At 42.8% G+C, this 20,384-nt stretch overlaps 1 protein-coding gene across 2 annotated transcripts in view; it reads left to right on the top strand.

The window, feature by feature from the left end:
- The window catches only part of ALDH6B2 (aldehyde dehydrogenase 6B2), a 63,271-nt gene that overhangs the window by 20,713 nt on the left and 22,174 nt on the right, over positions 1-20,384 (top strand). Inside the window, exons 3-6 of one of the 2 annotated variants that reach the window (XM_086792867.1) lie at positions 12,161-12,235; positions 12,470-12,631; positions 12,733-12,811; positions 20,193-20,347. In XM_086792867.1, coding sequence (XP_086648993.1) covers positions 12,161-12,235; positions 12,470-12,631; positions 12,733-12,811; positions 20,193-20,347 — 471 coding nt within the window. The remainder of the gene's footprint in view (positions 1-12,160; positions 12,236-12,469; positions 12,632-12,732; positions 12,812-20,192; positions 20,348-20,384) is intronic. The other variant, XM_086792868.1, reaches the window with a different exon arrangement.

Genomic DNA, 20,384 nt, shown 5'->3' with positions numbered 1-20,384 from the left:
TGAGTTGTCAAGGTCATCCGTAGTTTGATGATCTCCTCTACCTATCAGACAACATTCAATTTTGCAAGCCTGGCATTTAATCCGTAGTGATTATGAGTTTGGTGTGACATATGGTTATGAAGTTCTTACAAGAGTACTCGTTTATTTGCTTGTCATTGGTTATAGCTTGGTAGAGATTGCCACCTGTGATGGGGGTAGGTAGCTTTGCCGCTATAATGAGGAGGCAGCAAATAATGTTCTCATAGTTATACTTCATACCAACACCAAACAGGGATAGGATGAAATTCCTAAGTTCATCATCACGAAGTACTGTGATGTTTGCATTTATATTGAATGTATGATGTAATGAAACATTGGGCTTGTGTAAACTACCATCAATTATCTAGCAACCTGTGGCTTCGCACAGCAAGCTCAGTCATTATCTGTGGATTGATAATGTGGTTATTAGTAGTTTGGAATTTTTCTTGATAGATGGTACAACCCACCGAAATAATTCATAAGTGTGTAACGGCTTATGAAGGGTAATAATATGCAACAATGAAACACTTTGTTACAAGTGTGAAACCACTGATCTGTTGCAAAGCAGTTTATCAATAGTACCACCTTGTGTGCGTAGACACTATACCACATCTTCGTTGCAAGATGTTTAAAAGTTTCTTGGAAGGACTCAAGAATATAACATATGATATTAAACACGGTCTAAATTTGTTCTTGGACCTATGACACTAGCGCGTAGTCCGCTTGAGAGTAGAGTTTTTGAGGACAAAAACCTTTCTTGAGGGAAAGGAGGGATATCCTCAAATATCACATAAACTCGAATAGTTGTGTGAGTCCAGACAATACATGAAGGGATGTGTCTGGTAATAGCAACAAAGAGTTGTAAATGATTGGATGTAACTCCAGACACCCGTAGTAGTGGTGCAAGAATCTTTATCAAACATCTCCACATACTATATGATCTGCCCGCATATATAGTATGGCATAAGAGATAGGAAGTTTGATTGTTATATTTGAAGGGAAATCTTCAAAAGTTACATTTACTCTGAGTTAGAGTGGAGTTTAACCATCTGTAGATTGATGGTAGTTAGAAACTCAACAAGATTCTAGAGCATATGCTTGTGCAAAGATGTTACTCTAAGAGAGAAAGTATCTCTCAACTTTGGAACTAATCCTTGTGATGCATGATTAGATTGGCTCTAGTTTATTTCTCCTATGGTCGTAGAGCTTTCCAACAAGAAGTTTTAACAAGTTGGTGATGCAACATGGTAGCGTAGTCTACAAATATCTAGTAGCATAGTCTGAGAACTTGCGCTACTAGAGTGCTCTCCAGTACATTAGCTTCTGTGCTAATGACATGATGCAAAATCAAGGCATGAAATTTGCCTTGGGGTTTTGGTTGAAATACCAAATCACGGCTTGCGTGAATACTACTAGACATTTGCTTACCAATGACTTCCCCAGTTAATGGCACGTCGGATTGCCCGTAGCGGCGGTCGAGCTCGACCGGACACGTGGGAGAAATATGCTAATTACTCCATTGACGACGGGTACTTACTTTACAAGGGTAGAGTATGTGTACAAACTATTGGTGACTTTCGGGCCCAAATTCTTAAAGAAAGTAATGATAGTCCAAGTGCGGGTCATCCTGGGATTTAGAAGACCTATGCACTAGTAAAAGATAGTTTTATTGGCCTAGTTTGTTTAAGGACATCCAGACTTATGTGCTGAAATGCAGTAAGTGCCAGGTCAATAGACATGAACGTCTTAAGGTTAAAGGACTACTCCATCCGCTGGAGATTCCTCAAGGGAAATGGGAAAGCATTTCCAAGGATTTCATTACCGGTTTACCCAAGACGAGTCGAGGAAATGACTCAATGTGGGTGGTAGTGGAGAGGCTAACTAAACTGGCAAAGTTTATTACCACGAAGAAAACTGTAAAAACGCCACAGTTGGCAAAACTCTTTATTGAACATCTCTACAAGCTATATGGCCTGCCCGCAGATATAGTGTCGGATAGAGATAGAAAGTTCAACAAAGGGAAGTCTTCAAAAAGCTGGATACTACTCTGAGTATGACTACGGCAGATCATCCGGAGTCTGATGGTCAAACTGAAAGAGTTAACCAAATTCTAGAGGATATGTTGCGTTCTTATGTTAGTAAGAAGCAATCTAATTGGGAAGAGTACTTGCCCTTATTGGAGTTTGCCTATAACAGCTCCAAACACTCAGCGACTGGATTTACACCATTCATGTTAATGTATGGATTCCAGCCGAGATCTCCGATGGCTGTAGGCCTAGAAAAGGAGAAGATTCAATCTGTCAAGGATTTCCTTGAAGATATGAATGATATGCTCAGAGCCGCACGTGGGAGCATTCGTAGCGCTCAAGATCGCGCTGAAACTTATGCGGATAAAGGACAAAGAAAGGTGACCTTTGCAAAAAGTGACTTTGTATTTCTCAAGGTTCCTGCGCAGTCAGAAACCATGAAAACGGGAAAGTGTAGACTTTCTCCGAGATATTGTGGTCCTTTTAAAATCCTTAAGAAGATTGGGGACATAGCATATAAACTTGAGTTACCGGAGAGTTCTCAAGTCCATCCTGTCTTCCATGTCAATAAACTGAAGAAATCAGTTCACGGGTTAGAGAACGCAGTTTCTCCAGAGATTTTGGTGGACTTGAAAGAGCCACCAAAGATACCACACGAATCTGAAAAGATTCTATAGTATTGTGACAGACAAACCTGACATAAAGTGTACCAGGAGGTACTTGTTAAATGGACAGATAGGGATGAGGAGGTGGCAACCTGGGAACGCCGTAGTGCAATTTCTAGAAGGTTTCCCCAGTTTGTTTTCGAGGACGAAAACTCTTCTTAAGGGGGGGGTAATGTCACGTAGGCTGTAGTGCCTGTGGTGACCGACGGCAGACCGAATGGCCATGTCCGGGGTTCAGTGGGAGAGGACGCCCATGCGTAGTCATGGGCGGCCAGGCTAGTGTGGACGGCAGGCCACACACTATATAGCCTGGGGGATGAGGGGCAATCCTCATTCTTCCTCTATGGCTGGGTGGTGAACCAGAGGCCGTCCCCTCCTGTGGTAACGCCCGTAGCGGCGTTACGAGCATGTAACACCAAAAGAAATACCTCTCCAAAGCTTGTGCTGTGGCCAAAATGCCTCTATGACCTGCATATGGAGGAGCATGGCACTCATCCATAACCTTATGGCAAAGGTTCTTTACCACACACATACGATTTTGCATCATGAGATATCCATCTCTTATACATAAGATGGGACAGCAATACCCTCTTGCAAATCAGCCCATACATGTGCAAAATCCTCATCCAGATGATAAGTATTACGCATATCCGATAAGTCCTCATGGTATGCAACTGTAATAGCATGAACCTGTGGTCGTCTAGATAAGGCATCTGCCACCACATTCTTTTTGCCTGGAGTGTGTAAAATCTGAAAATGAAACATTGAGAGGAAATTTGCCCATCTTATATGCTTCTCTGAGAGCTTACTTTGAGTCAAAAAGTATCTCAAACTTTGATGATCAGTTTTGACCATAAAATCAGCCCCTAAAAGATAGTGTTTCCAAATAGTAAGGGCATGAATTACAGCCAACAACTCCTTCTCATAAACCTGTAAGTGAAGCTCTGCATGTTGCAAGCGTCTGCTCTCATAGGCAATGGCATGTCCTTCTTGGTTCAAAACAGCCCCTATGCAGTCCCCACATGCATCACATTCCACCACAAAAGGTTTGTGCAAATCCGGAATAATGAGTACCGGTCCTGAGATGATTGCACTCTTCAACTTTTGAAAGGCATCTCTCTCTTCTTGTGTCCATTTAAAGATTGCTTTCTTCTTCGTTAACTCATGTAACGGAGCGGCAATGAAAGCAAAATGCTTGACGAACCTCCTGTAGTAAGCACATAAACCAAGGAAGCTCCTCACTTCATGGACTGATTTCAGCTCTGGCCATTCTTGCATGGCTTGTATCTTTGCGGGATCCATGCGCACACCATCCTTTGATACAATGTGACCAAGATAGTGAATCTCTGGGAGGAAGAATTCACTCTTTTTTGCATTTATGTAGAGCTGATTTTTCTTAAACTCTTTAAACACAATAGCCAGGTGCTCACGATGTTGGGCTTCATTCTTTGAGAATACAATAATGTCATCAAAGAATATACCCGTGAACTTTCTATGCTTTTTGAACACCCTGTCCATCATCTTGTTGAAGATAGTGGGTGCATTTGTAAGGCCAAAAGGCACCACCAAAAACTCATAAAGACCAAAGGCTGTCCTAAATGCAGTCTTGTGTACATCTTGAGGTGCCACTCTCACTTGATGATACCCACTCTTGAGGTCTATTCGGCTGAAACATGCCGAACCTTCAAGCTTGTCCAAGATGTCATCAATGCGTGGAATGGGAAACCGATTCTTGATGGTTATCTTATTGAGGGCACGGTAATCAACACACATCCTGTAAGTACCATCCTTCTTTTGAACAAGAAGTACCGGCGAGCAATATGGCGAGGAACTAGGCCGAATCAAACCCTTTTCCAAAAGTTCATTGACCTGTTCCATAATCTCTTCTTGTTGACTAGCACTCACCCTGTATGGTGGTTCGAGGAAGCAAGACCATGATGGTGTGCTAGTGCTAACAGAGTGATTAAGTTCCAGAGTGATCTAAATCTAGAGGTTAGCAGTAAGACTAGCTTGGTTGGACAGTTTCATGCATGGGCGACGCCCTATAGCATTTTGCAAGCGTAGTCTTGCCTATGTTCAACATAAGTGTGCGATTGTGAGCACATTTTAGTTGCTACCATATGAATTTGGGAAATATATTATTTTCCTACATAAGCAATTGTAATATTGCATGATAGGCTATTTTGCTTACAAGTTAATGTGCGTGTAAACCCTATAAGTCGTATGACCCCTAAGGAATGAGTGGAGCATTTCTAGGATTTAATAAGGTTTTACATGGCAATAGTGAGTAGTATCTCACTCCAGACGAGCCTGGTTGTTGTTAGTATCGGATCCGACATATGTAGTGTACATAAAATCGGGCTGAGCTAGGATAGGAGGCTAAGCCGGAGAGCTTAGCGGTAAATCCTAGTGTATCTGGTGAGTTTTGACTTAACCGGAGTGTTAAGAAGTAAACTCAAAGTCTGGGGCTGAACTGGAGTGTTCGGAGGCAGACATATCTTTTGTTAAATCGGAGAATTTAGCAACAGATGAGCTTGGGGTGAACCATGGTACCCAGGAAAAAAGCTCTTCACACTAAAATAGTGCACAATAATTTTAGAGTGATAAAAATCCATCGCAGGAATGTTTTACAACTTTCCATAGATGATAGATGAAGACCATGTACTTTACGGAGTTAAAGTACATAGGTGGTGACTTCGGCGCCACATTTTTTGTAGGAAGTCACCAGTGGTGTGGTTAGGTCAGCCGAGACTCCACAAGACCTATGCACTAGTTTTTAAGTTGACCTCTATGATAAGGACGTCCAAAAATTCGTGTTGTAATACCAGAGATTGTACTGTAATGTGCAATGGAGGGGTCAATTTGTGTAGTCACTTCTTAGCAGCAAGTGACTTAAGCATCTTGTTATCGATGGTTGTATATGGTACTCCCACTCGGGGGAGGTACGCCATTGGGTACGGAGTTACTCACAGACTAGTATGGAGCTACTAGTGTGATGATAGTGGGTACGTAGTTACTCACTACTAATACATAGCTGCTAATAAAATTAAGATACTCGAGTGAAAGATACTCTAGATCAACATTTTAAATTACCGAACCACAATCCATGAGTATCGAGGTACTCATAAATATGTTGACGTTGCTCAAATCGAGGGACCGATTTGTTCGATGGTATGGAATAAGCAAGGAGAGTGGAGTAACTTAAAAAGTTACATATCACTAGTCCTCGTGAGTTGTCAAGGTCATCCGTAGTTTGATGATCCCCTCTACCTATCAGACAACATTCAATTTTGCAAGCCTGGCATTTAATCCGTAGTTCACACTTATTTAAAAGTGGGCACCCCCTTTGGGCACCCACTTTGGGGCCAAGGTGGGGAGCCCCACTTAAGTGAGTGTGGGGGTGGGCATGGGCACCTACCCAAACTCCCCACCCACATGCAAACGTGGGTATCACCTAGTTAACTCCACATTAATTTATTAAAAGAAGAAACCCCACGACCTCATGGGCACGCATGATTTTTGTGCACTTTTCATCGCTTGTTGCTGACGGCTGCGCTACTCCTCCAAACGTCGACCATCTCAGGCTGCGCATGTGCTACTACAGGCGGCTGTTTACTCCACGCTGCTCACTCTTCCCAGGCGGCTGGCTGCAACTGCAGGCGGCTACCATCTTCCCTGTACTGCTGCGCCTGTTTTCCTACAGGCTGTTTTGCCTACACAAAGGCGGCTGCTATCACCTGAAGACTCTACTACAGCCGGCTGCTCCTCCAGGCGTATCTCCTCTTCAGGCTACAGCCTGGCGACAGTACCTGCAGGCTGCCCATCTTCTACTGGTTGCACCTCCTCATGCTCCCTTGCAGGCGACTGGCTACTATTCACGCTTCTCTACTGTTCATGCAAACTCTTGGCTGCACATGAATTTCTGCAAGTGACTGTGCACTCCATCTCCAATCAGGCAAGAGGTTGTGCACTCCATCTCCAATCAGCAGCCAGGTCTCTCTCCTCCCTTGCAAGTGGATGCTTCTCTCTCACAGCAGGCGGCTGTGTCCTTTTTGGTGGTACTTGTCTTGGTGAATCTTCACGAGGCAACTATTTCTTCAACAAGGGTGGCTTCATATTCTACACAAACACCACAAGTATTGGTTTTCTATCAACCAACTACAAGTAAGTGATTTTCAGATTTGAGTAAAGTATTATATGTTTAAATCTGATAAAAGATTCATCTCGCTCGGCCAACACCCGTTCGGTGCCGGGTTGTCCAAGCTATATTGGCGAACCTCGGTCCAGAGGTGCTGAGATCGGGAGAGCCAGGCGTTAGTACGAGAGCGCCTGTTTGTGCGCAGTCTCGGAACACCAGTGAGGCGCTCTCCGCGGAGTCCAGTGAAAGCACAGGACCGTAGCGATTGGACCACACTAGTGGTCGTTCTGCTTCGAGCTTCTACATCGAAATTCGAGCCTACTTGTTTGGTACTGTTTTCTTATGTACATGGACATTATCTGGTTCTTGGAACCCATGGAGCATTGTATTCATTAAATACTCCCAATAAATATATCATATATTGAGGGGGAGGTCGGCCCGTTCCGGCCCCAGTGCTGGTGTCCATCTTTCCATTTCATTTCATTTAAATTTCAAGTTGTTTTAAGTTGTCCATTTCAAATTTGTGGTTTTAAAGTTGTGCTATTAAGCGTGTGGGTGTCCAACGGAGTCTTTCCCACTTGATGGGATCGGTTTCACGATGGTTGGCTTTTCTACAAAGGCCGACTATGTGTCATGAAGTCGTTCAGGGCAGCTCTTCTCCATGATGCCCATGACGCCATTACACGTGGTTATAGGGGCATGAATTCGACCGTGGAGATATTGAAACGGCAATACTATTGGCCAAAGATGAGGCGTGATGTGTTTACAGATGTACAACGCTGTGATATTTGTCAAAAGGTGAAAGCTCCTCCTGGAAAGAAGATAGGGTTGTTACAGTCCTTGCCAATTCCTGAGGGTCCTTTCCAAGACATTTCCATGGACTTTGTCACAAATCTGCCTCCTAGTCCGAGTAAGCGTAATACGCAGTGCTTAACTATTGTTGATAGATTTAGCAAATTTGTTATGCTTATTCCTTGCAGGGCCAATGTGACCGCCGAGGATGTTGCCCAGTTGTTCATTCGGCATTGGTATCCGATTGGCGGGATTCCTAGGACTATAGTGTCAGACCGAGATGCCAAGTTTACCAGTCATTTTTGGAGAGCATTGTTTGATAATTTTGGTACTAAGTTGAATTTTTCCAGTGCATTCCACCCACAGAGACGGACGGCCAGACAGAGATATACAACCAGTTGGCCTTTGATGTGCTGAAGCGTTATGTCCACGATCAGCAAGGTAAGTGGGAATCATATTTGCCTTTAGTTCAAGCTGTTTTGAATGATTCTTTTTCTTCAACTATTGGCAGGACTCCATATGAGGCAGCATTTGGAAGACCTTTCCAGTCATTGTTGACCAGGACTTCGTCTTTAGTACCGGAGGCGAACAGAGTGATGGAGTCTTACCAAGAGATTTTAGAGTCAGTAAAAGACAGATTGGCTAAAGCGCAAGAGGCCTACACTCGACAGGCCAATAAAGACCGAAGGGATATGAAGTTTTCGGAAGGGGATTGGGTTTATCCTCGGATTATGAAGCAAAGATTGAAATAGGTGGGCAAGCGATGCCCAAAGTTGTCTTTCAGGAGCTTTGGCCTTTTTCCCATCAGGAAAAAGATTAATGAGGTGTTTATGCAGTTAAAGCTACCTCCGAATTGGACTATGCATGATGTGTTTCACGTCAGTTGGTTAAAGCCATATGCAGGTCCTATCCCTTCAGAAGTCAAAGACGAAGCGGAACCAGATATCGTTGATGAAGCAGAAGTTATGGTTCCAGAACAGATCCTTCTGCATCGTTTCAAGCTTGGCTCAAACTGAAAACTACGACAGTTCCTCACAAAGTTTCAGGACCGAGGGACCCATGAAGCGGTATGGCTCGACAAAGAGTTTTTTGAAGACTATTCGGCGTTATTGACGGATTATTTGGAGGCTATGCAGCTTCCGTCAAGTTAAGCAGAAGGGGATGTCACGTGCATCCCGCACTTGGATGCCACGTAGACATTTCTGTACAGAAGGTGCAGGACCTGGGATGGTGAACTGGTCCCATGTGAGCCCAGTCCGGGACGAGTCAGCCAGGGATCCATCTCAGTTGTCCGAGGTCAGGTGTGCATTGTCCTGCACAGGAGTCTAAGGTCAGGTGTGCATTGTCCTGCACATGAAACAGTGCCAGTCCGTGTTGTGAGTCTCCCTCTGGAATGATATCAGTGACTGTGTGTATTTGGTACGGTACCGGATGCCAGATCACTGAGTAGTTAGTGTTTAGAACAAGGGGCCAGCCCATAGGGCTACCCCGGGTCTTTGTGTGGGCATGGGGATGGTGTGAAATCACCCCCATGAGGGCCAGGAAGGCCCAGGCTGAACCCACCAGCCATGGAGGGGCTGTAGGACAGCCCTAGGACAAGCTAAAGGCAGATTCCAGGAGTATATACCCTTTGTAGAGTTGTAGGGCAAGTATGGGGCAGCCCATACAGGCTGCCCAGCCCTAAGGATGATTGCAAAAGCCTTGTCTAGCCCATTAGAAACAGGCGCATCACTTTCAGCCTGTTAGGAAGAAAAATGCAGCATTTAATGTGATTTATTTCAGCATTTTATGCTCAATTTTCAGTCGTGGGAGCATTAAATGCTGGCCACCTGCAATAGAACTAGCCGACTGCTCATACTTGAGTAGTATAAATAGAGATGGCTACAATCCCATTCATTCAGGTGAAGGATTTCAGGTCAAGGGCAGGGAATTTCCGGCCAAGAAAAGGTCCAAGATTTTTGTATTTTCTTTCAGATTCACATCATTCTAATAAAGCAAATACACCATCCGTGGTGGGGGCCCTACAGAGGGTAATTGGGACCCAATACTGTGTCCTCTCCATCTCTCCCTCTCTCTCTCTATTTTCTGCACATCTCCTCTCAGTTGTGTGTTAATTTCCGTCGCAAAAAGAGTGCTGAATTCCGAGTAATGAAGTTACCGATTCTTCTCCGAAGCTTCCGCGTGTTACATGTCTTTTGGAGTCTCTTTTCACTGGCTCAAGACTGTTCTAGAGTGGTTCTCTCTAGCCCTTTGTGAGAGGAAGGGTTTGGCAGTTCAGAGGGTGGAAACAGGACAAGATTGTGGGCTGTTTTGGATGAGTTTGTGGACTGGTTTTCATGGCTGAGTTTATGGCTATGTGCATGGTTCAGTTAGATGCATATTCAAGGCCTCATGAATTTACAGACTTAGCAGATTAGAGAAGATAACAGTGTGGTGTTCTTGGGACACAAGGCTGTGTAATCTCTACGCTAAGAGGTCCTGAGGATTGGCAGATTGGACTTGTAGACATACGAGCCATGGATGGCCATGTTGTAATCATCTAAATCTTTGAAAAGAAATGATATTGCACTAGGGACTAGAAGATGGGTTGGTCCCCCTCCCTCTCCCTGGAAGGATATGTATTGCCTTGAGGGAGTAAGAATTTCACAAGTACATAAAACGGGTGGATTGGCCTAGCCATACAATGTTAGAATTGTGCATCTCAGTGTTCTGGGGCTTTACCATTTATTTGGGCATTTTATTGTATTTCTCCTATTTATTTGTCCTGTGAGCAGTCGGCCAGCCCTAAGAGGCAGTCGGCCAACTCACTGATGCCTATATAAGGAGTTCCCCATTATTCAATCCATCATCCAATTCACTTGCACATAGTTCAACATCTAGTTGCTGGCCATTGCCATTGTAAAGCGTTACTGCTGTTATAAAAGGTGATCTTGTCCAACTCTCTATCTCCTTTGCACTCTCTCACATGTTTACTGTTTATGCTTCCACCTGTGCTATCTCCTTCATACACCACCGTTTCTTCCAAAATAATTGAACATGAAAACAATTCACAAAAGACTATACTTGCCCACAAGTAGCCCAGCTACAAGCTAGCAATATGGTGCCTAGCACTCTTCACCAAGATTGCCGAGCAATCCCGATTTTTGCAAATGTAGCTTAACTTCAAATCAACCACCTAGTGGCTGAAAATCACCCTTAGGAGAGTGCCCAACACTTCCCAAGGGTTCTCCCGAATAGAAATAGTAGCAACCGGAACCCAGATGATTCTTCCATAGCTTCAATCTTTGGGAATAGTCTTCTTCTTCTTCTTCTAGCTTGAATGGAGACTTTCAATTCTGAAAACAAGAATTCAGCCAGCTTTTAGCGTTTTGGAGAGAGAAAAACACTATGGTATGGCTGGGAAAAAAATACTCTATAATAAGTGCACTAGATAGAGCAATAAACAAAGACCAAGAAGTGTGTTGAAAGGGGTTGAGATTCTGAATTTATAGAGCTGTATTCAGCCTAGAAGGAGGCGCCTAGATGTGAAAAAGTTTACTTTACCATCTTTTCTTTTGAGATAACTAACTTGCGTGCCTTTCTTTTGGGGAGAAGTGAGCTTGCATGCCTTACTTTTAAGAAAAGTAAACTTGGATGTCCTCATGGTCTTAGAGTCCTTTGGGACTTTAAGATACACCCACAAACTCTCAAGGTCCGTCATTGGTTAGCGTAAAGCTGAACACGATCTTGAGCACTCTTTATGCTTTCCCTTGCAACTTTTAGCATATCCTGCATATCTTGCAAGAAATATACTGTTGATTGTAACTTGACGCCCTTATAGTCCTACGGTAATGGGTGACTTTGGCTGATAACCGTACATAGGCATAAATTGGCTAAAACCATACTATTGTTATAAGTAAACTCAATCTGTGGAAGATAACTTTCCTACTTAGACTATCTCTTGGAGACATACGCCCTCAACATATCCTCCATGGTCTGGTTCGTCTCTCCATCTGACCATTCGACTTGGGATGATCCGAAGATGACATGCTCAAGCATGTTTCCAACTTGGAAAATATTGATTGCGGGATCCCAGTCATTGACAAACTCGGGCAGCCCATAGAGCTCATTCAATTGCTCCACGGATAGCTGAGCCAACTCGTGACTCTTTGGTAGGGTTAAATCTAGCCATCTTCGTCAATTGGTCAACGACGACCCAGATTGAGTCATTACCCCTACTAGTTATGGGTAATCCAACTACAAAATCCATCGAGACACTTAAGTCACTTGTTCTCAGGAATTTGCAAAGGATGCAACAACCCTCCAGCTCTAAGCCGCCAGTATTGCAATTGTTACATGTTTCATTTTATTAATTTTGATTTGTCCAACTATGTACCATTTTGTACTTTTACTGTACCAAACTAAAAGCTTCACGAGCATCCATAGTCAAGGATAAGGAGAATTTGAATTTGTTAACTTGAAAAAGAAATTAGACACAGCACGTCCTTGTTTTATCTTATGATAAAGTTTCTCTGGTGCAGCCAAAAGTGAAATTACTGATAGGAGGGCACTTCTTGGACTCCGAGGCAAAAGAGTGGATAGATGTGGTCAATCCGGTTAGTTGGGCATCTTTTTGTTTCCTGACAATAAGCACCATTGTTTTTCCCTTCATTTAAATTTTCAAGAGAAAGTTTCTGAAAGCAAAGATAACGTTGCTCTTTTTTGTTCTTGTGGGTTATATAATATATATTTAGATGTCTTAAGTTTGAGCTTGTACCCCCCTTTTGAGCAGCATGTCACCCAGAAGGGGCCCTTGCCTGAGTGGCTAATATTGCTCATTTTCTAAGCAGGCAACCCAAGATATTGTCTCCAGGGTGCCCTTAACAACAGTTGAAGAATTCAAGGCAGCAGTAGAGGCTGCAAAGCAAGCATACCCCAAATGGAGAGACACTTCTGTGACAGCAAGGCAGCGAGTCATGTTAAAATTTCAAGAACTCATAAGGAGAGACATGGTGAGCTGAATGGATGAAGAGGAAAACTTATGATGCATATATAGCACCTCTGAATATCATGGGTATGCAAATTGACTTCCATTGCTAACTTTTCAATGCAGGACAAGTTAGCTGAAAACGTTACCATGGAGCAAGGCAAAACCCTGGCAGATGCACGTGGCGATGTTTTCCGTGGTCTAGGTTTGTGTCTCTGTGCTGCAAGCAAGGCTGTCTAAAGCTTATGCTTAAAAATTTAACATTCATCTTTCTTTGTATGTTCTTTTGAAGAATTTGCTTTGCATTTCCAAGTTCTGTTCTGCTGTCTTATGATGCAGGAATTTCAAGAGGGTTGTTCTTAGATTGTATGTACAGCAAAGGCTGGACTTTTGTAATGCAGATCTCTCTATACGCTGGACAATCCTTGGGTGCTCTTGCTGCCGGTTGCACAGTCTCTCCCCTGTGCTGCTCCCAAGATTGAAGGAGTAGGGAGAGGGTGGCGTTCTGCCCTCTTATGACATGTATGCCCTCTCATGACACGTAGGCGATCAAATAGAAATTTCAAAAGCATTTTCCTAGATTGTGACTACAGCAAAGGCTGGACCACTGAAATGCAGGTCTCTAAAAAGAAGTGGGGAAAGGGGGCTTCTAAATAGGGAAGAACAAACCCCCAAGCTGGTGAGGCCAGTTTTGACAAGGGTTTAGGTTCCAGCCTTTGCTGTACTTACAATCTAAAACAACCCTCTTGGGTGTTACATGTCTTAAGAGGACTAGTTGGTTGGGGCGTTGCCTTCTGCCCCCACCATGATCTGTATAAACCACACTGTAAGAGGTGATTCCACATTGACTTGGGTGTTACATGTCTTTACAGGATTTTTTAAAGAATTTTTTTTAAAAATAGTTTTGTGCAAAACAAAGACTTCTATTAAGGAAGGAAGGACAAATACAAAGTCACGGCTGAAAGCCAAAATTTCTCATCATAGAGTGTACAATAGTCAAGAAATTTGATAGGGCATCCACCATCAGCCGAAGGCACCAAGATCCTTGAGTCATAGACTCAGGGAGGGGAATCAATAGTCCAATGCTTCCATGAGTGACCTGCTACTCTCAAAATTTAACATTAATAATCAAGCTGCCATGTGCAACAATTAAGTTGGGGATTGCAATGTGCAGATGTGCACCCCCCCTGTACATTGGGGTTATAATAGAGGAACTATTCTAAAATTTTTCTTAAAGAAAGAAAAGAAATTAAATAATAAGAATCATTCATAAAAATATGCAAGGGTATATGTGTGCATTAGCCTTGGCAAAGGATGTGAATATAGTTCACATTTAATTAAATTCAACCCTAGCCACCTAAATCCGCTTGCTTTCTCTAATGCTAGGGCTCCTATAACGGTGTTGGATTAGTTCCTAGTCCCAAGGATTAGTGCCAGGTATATAACATTTATTAGGGAGGGCAAGTGTTTCACATGCGGTTAGAAGAGCCATTTGAAGGCAGGGTGCCCGCAGGGTGCCCGAGGGCCAAGAGCAAGGGAGATCATTTGACCGTAGTAATAGGTAACCCTCAAATTTCTTACGTTGATACTATTATTTTAAGTCGGAGTGCTTGCATGGAAGGTACTTTTAATATGGCAGTTTTCGGACCTAACAACTTGATACGTATGTATAGGCCGGTGTTAGGGGAGATTGTGCACATCCTTTTTGACCTTGGTAGCACTCGCAACTTCATTAATGCTAAACTTGTGTAGAAGCTGGGAATGAAGATGCAACCAAGTGATCATGTGTATCGTGTGAACCTGGTAGTGGGACATGGACAGATCTAGGATAGGCGCGTGACTCAATTACCAATATCTATACAGAGTTATATAGAGTCCCTAGATTTTTTGATTATGAATGTAGATAGGGTTGATGTTATACTAGGAAAAGAGTGGTTTTATAGCCATGACGTCCATGTAGATTGGAAGGGTCATATTGTGTTCTTTGTAATGGAAGATGCTTGAGTGTGTTTGAAGGGTGATTTTGCGGTCCCACCCTCTATTTTGTAAATTCAGTTGGACTTCATAATATAATATTTTGTTATAAAGTGTTTTAATGTGTTTGTCCTTTCATTTGATGAAAATTGTGAATAATGACGGTTATGTTAATAGTTAAATGTTTCGGGGACAGGATTAGAAAGCAGTGTGAGTTTCACATATGTTTTCTCTGCTGGGTTAGGACACGGTCTTCCAACAGGATGGTTGGTCGAACATGGGATTATTTGGGTACGAGGGTCTCAGCTTGTGAGTGTTACACCCTACAGGATGAGCTAGCCGGAGAAGGAAGAAATTGAATATCTCAAGTTTTGGGATAGATCGCAAGGTATTCTTCTTGAGGGAGCTCCATTAAGACGATAGTTGTTGGATGTGTGATTTATTCTGCCATTGATTCCAAAGGTTTACTGATAGGATGGACCACGACATGGGGTGGAGGTGTAGTGCACCAAGACTTAGTTGGGAAAGGATTGATCACCCTGACCTGACTTTACAAGTCTCAAGGAAATTTTATATGGTGTGTATCCTAGTGGTATGGGATGCTACGATCTGTAGCATGTAGAGTTTATGTAGAGTTTCTGGGTATGTATATATTATATTTTCTTAGTTTGCTATGTCCTATCTGTTGGGGATAGTTACCTATGGTAAAAGTTCATGCAAGACTTCGACAAGGAAATTGGATGGGGTTGCTATGTCCAAGCTTCATGTTCCATGTCCAAGCTCTATGCCCAAGTTCCATGTCCAAGCTCTAAATCCACTCGCTCATCCCATAAATAATCTCCACAATTCCTATAGCCTTGTCGATGATGAAAATCCTAGAGAAGCTCTTTTTGGCAAGAAAATTGATATAAAACTTGTTTTAATGGTTTTCGGGCGATAAAAACCTCCAAAAAGCAGTTTTTAGGGTTTTTAAAGCAGTTTTAGGGTTTCTGAAATTTTTAGGGTTTTTGAATTTTTTAGTCCGTAAAGTCACACGGAAAGATGGTGACGTGGAATTGCATTTGCTGGAGGCACTCTGAAATCAGCGGGTAGCGATGAAAAACTCCATGATTTGGTTCATAGATGATGTTGAAGAAGATAATCTCCACGCGTGAATGAAGATGGCAATGCGATGAAGAGGTTCTTCTTCAACTTGATGCTCAAGAGAGGCTCATGGTTCTTTTATACTTGGGAAAGCCTTGCTTTTTGTCAAAAAGTAATGCTTTTGCTTTGCTTTTGTCTTTTTATTAAATATTAGTAATAATAGCCAAAGTTCTTGATTTGTGCATTTACAACTTCAGGGCCTTGCTTTTTGGCCCTAGAGTTGCTTTTTAAGAAAGAGGCTTTTAGCTTTTTGGTCCAGCTTAGTCTCCTCTTTCCAATGGTACCCTTGGCTTGTGGTCAACCTTGTTTGACTTCTTGCTTTTTCTTGCTTTTTGACCAAGAATGGTGCTTTTTCTTAATCAATCCGTATGGACCCTGTCCCCATGTCTTTTTCCACCTGTCTAGTGTCTGGGCATGGATTTCATTATGTGAAATAGAGCTAGGAGGACTAAATAGTTACATTATGACTGGACTGTTATTCATAGCAACAATAAGTACTATATAAGTGAGTCTTGGGTTATTATTGATTCATTGTGGTTTGTGTCTGGACTAAGAGGCTTACTCTTGCCATGGACGTGGCGGATCACAAGTAGTCTTGCCGAGCGTCCCTAAGGGCAAGGATTGGTGGTATGGGACACTAGAGCTGATTGGCTTGGACGTGTGGAAGTGGAATCTTACCCCTTGGTTTGGGGGTGGTTTGCAGGCGTGACCTACGGTTGGGTGGTGAGCTTGCCTGCGCATCTTCTATTTGGTTTGTACTAATCTTGTTTCGTCTTGTGTATTAGGGTTGATCTCTGGGAGGATCTCACACCTTCATGAGCAATCTCTGAGTTTTTCATCAAGCTAGGAGAGTACTCTTTTGCTTAGTTTCAGTTCAGTACTTGTCAGTTTGCTCCTAGGTTAGCTAATCAAGGGTCAAACCAATTATTTGAGGTGTAAGATTCACGGAGACCTTGGGCTGTAGCACAATCAAGTGTTGAATGCTGAGTGTATGTGCAAGAAGCCGGAGGCTCTAGGCACACTGATGATTTGATAATTGAATGATTTGGCTGAGAACTAGGCGCCAGCTTTTATATGGACTTCAAGCTGCTGGTTGGTGGGCTGAGAGGCGGTTGGCCTGTTTTTTTTGGACAAAAATGCTAATAATAGCATTTAATTGCTGCACATGTCTACACTATTGCCCAATATGCTGCTGGCTGACTGTAGTCTCCATGACTTGCTGCTGATTGCAGTATATGCTGGCTGACTACTAGATGAGAACATCCTGTAGGCTGCCGACTGCCACCTGGTGGCTCCTGTAGGCTGCTGACTGGCTACCTATGCCAACCATGGCTAGAAGGTGGCCAAAAGTCCGCCAGGCAACCCCCGTGTTGGGGTTGCCCATAGGCTAGCACATGTGCTATGCCTTACATGCTTGCTGTTGCAATACCTATGCTAAGGTTGACTTCTACATGACTTTATCTAATGAATGACACATGCAGACTCTCTATGTCTGGGAGACTAATCTATGTAGCTCGTGTCTGACATGTCCCGGACTAGGGCTCACAATGGGGTCACGCCATATGACAAATATTCCTAAAAAGGTAATCCTACTTTATACATGTTGCACTGATGTAGAGTCAATGTGTCACGTAGCACTCCAATGCAGGGTGCATGTGAGTGAGTTCACACCGGCTCCATAGGACTAGTGGTAGGCGGAAGGCTAGACCCATGGGATTGGACGGGGTTAGGTTGAGTCTATGGATCTAGTCGTAGTAGAAAAGAATCAAACATTGGAAAGTGGGCGGTGGGGTGGACCTGCACTGCGGTGGGTACTTTCCAATTGAAACAAATTTGTGTTGCTAGAACAAGAAAAACTTGGAACGAGTAGTTTAGTTGGCAATCATTAACAAGGATAGAAGAGTTGCCTTTATAATCGAGGAATTAGGACATCTTGTTGAGCCTCGGGGAGCCACTCGATGTGACCTTCTTGTGAGAATTATGAAGGGAATACTCCTACGTAAGGATTGTTCTAGTCAGAATGAGAGGAGCTGATGGAATAGCCAAGCGTTAGGACATTGTGATATGAGACCCATGCTGCCCACTTCTCAAAAATTAGCGAGATTGTAGAGCAACTTGTAGTCCTTGGCGAGAGTAGAATATAAAGATTTTATACCTCTTTCTCGATGCTATGCCAACCTTAAAACAAGTTTTAATCTTTCAACAAGGTTTGCTATGCCTACTCATTGAACTAATTGGATTGTATTACCAAGAAGTGTAACTTGCCCGAGAAGCGTAAGAGTGTGTGTGCATCGCTTTGACCATGAGCACAATTAAACATTTCGGCATTTAATCATAGCCATAAAACAATCCACAAAGCTAAAAATAAAAGATACACAACTGACACCACATAGAGACTAGAATGGGTCGACCTCCCCCCCCTCCTTGGAGTTTCATTATCCCTGGAGAAATATAACATGTGCAAGCTTTGAGGGCCTCACTCTCCCCATGGGAGATGCCGGATTATCCATATACAATCATAAACCTGTCCTTCATCCAATATGGCTATCCAACATGTCTTTCCATAGGTGCACAAACATGTATAACAACCCACATGGCTCTTCCATACGCGCATAAACTTGTATGACAGCCCATATGGCTCTTCCACAAGCACATAAACCTGTAAACCAATCCATGTGGCTCATCCATGAACTCATAAACCTGTAAACCAGCCCATGACCTCATAAACTGTATAAGAGCCTCTATATTGCATCCATGAGTGCCAAAACTTGTAAACCAGCCCATGTGGCTTATCCATGAGCGCATAAACTAGTATAACAGCTTGTATATTGCATAAAACCAAAAATTTCAGCAAGCTTTAGGACTCTTTTGTTGAAATACAGCTAGCCGGGGTGTGCAGGATGGTGTAGAGTAGTGAAAATCATCTTCCCCAAGCTGGATATGACTATGGTGGGATTAGAAATGAATAAGCAAGAAAATGCTACAATGCCATGTGTAGAGTTGAATTGACAAGTGTGAGGACCCTTGTCTCACTTTTATCCTCTTATTTGTGACATGTCCCAAATCCAAAGGCCAAAAATTCCACAATCTTCAGCTCTAAAAATATCCTAGATAATAGCTAATTTCACATCGGCACTTTGGCAATACTCAATCCCTGTCGAATCCTGGAGGTAATAACGTGAGCGGAAAATAGCAACTTTCCCTAAAATTTAGGAGATGATCTCTTTGTGTTCCACCACATGAGAAATACATGTAAGTACCATGTAGAAACCTGTTTCATTGCTCGATCTCCCCCAAATCCTCAAGAGTTCGTCATACATACTTTCTACTAGACACTTGAGCTCCAAAACCCATTTCTGTGTCCAAGAAACCATCTCGAGTGCATGGACCATGCTACAAACACTTGGTCCTTTGTTCCCCATTCCCAAAGCTTGTACGTTCTTGATCTTTTGGGCATCCAAAGCCCTTCCACACACATGAATTTTGGAGATGCCCAAAATGGTGACAAGAAGAGCAATGCTTAGAGGCACTTAGGACACGCAGCTCAAGAGACCAATTCAGCCACTACTAGTGGAAATGATGACGGGAGCTATGTCTCTAAGAAAATCTTGAATGTGACTTCTAATAATCACAATTCATGTGTAACGTGTAGCTGTTTAGCATTATAATCAACAAGATGTTGGTGTTCCAGATGATACTTCTAATGTGCAGCCAGCACATCGTAAACAACCCTGCACATGCACCTTAAGAGAAAGAGTACCCAAGGTGCCGTAATGAATGCTTTGACTTATGGATGGCAAAGTAGCATCTTGGGAAGGGCAGTCGTGTATGACGGGAAATGCAAAAGATACGTGATTGTTGGATTTAGGTGCAAGCAAGCACATAGATACTTGACACATCTCAAATTCTCCTTTGTGGCCTGCTAATGGATTGGCGTTGGATGAGCCATAAACTACACCGACATTTTAAATAAATTTGGACTATCATGAAAAGATTGATCAATTTCCCAACTAGAGTGCAATAAAAACTGTTGTCTATATCTAGCTCGTGTTCCAGAAGCTCCAACTTTACCTTTTTTGCATTTGAGTGGAAATGGGCCTCTGTCCTGCATATTCAACAAGCCAATTCTTACATGTATGTGTGTTTTATATTTTCTGGCTATGTGTAAATCTGAATCTTGGAACATTGTTACCTCACAATTTTCTCTCTAGGTGACCATATGTTTTGAAACAAAACCTCAAAAACAGTTAGCTATTTTTTTGTGGCCCTCTGTTTCTCTTAACGTATATATATGTCTTTTCAAAACTTACAACAGTATAAACCCGTGTGGTTATTGCCTGAAAGATTCACATAGGATTCAAGACTTTTATGCAGTCAATTAATGATTTCATCGGGCTATATTTGGTCCTTAGATTAGGTTTCACGTACCATTTAAGAAGTATTTTAAAAAACTTTTATGTAAAATGCAGAGGTGGTTGAACATGCCTGCAACACGTCCACTCTGCAAATGGGTGAATTTGTGGAGAACGTGTCTACTGGTATTGACACATACAGCATAAGGCAACCCTTGGGTGTTTGTGCTGGCATCTGCCCATTCAACTTTCCTGCCATGATTCCACTCTGGGTAAACAGTAATTTGATTTCAAAAATATGTAATGCGC

This window comes from Cibotium barometz, chromosome 58, assembly GCF_041138505.1.
Source record: "Cibotium barometz isolate CiBa-2024 chromosome 58, ASM4113850v1, whole genome shotgun sequence".
Taxonomy (NCBI): domain Eukaryota; kingdom Viridiplantae; phylum Streptophyta; class Polypodiopsida; order Cyatheales; family Cibotiaceae; genus Cibotium; species Cibotium barometz.
The sequence above is the reverse complement of the archived record's forward strand: the minus strand, read 5'-3'. Positions and strand labels throughout refer to the sequence as shown.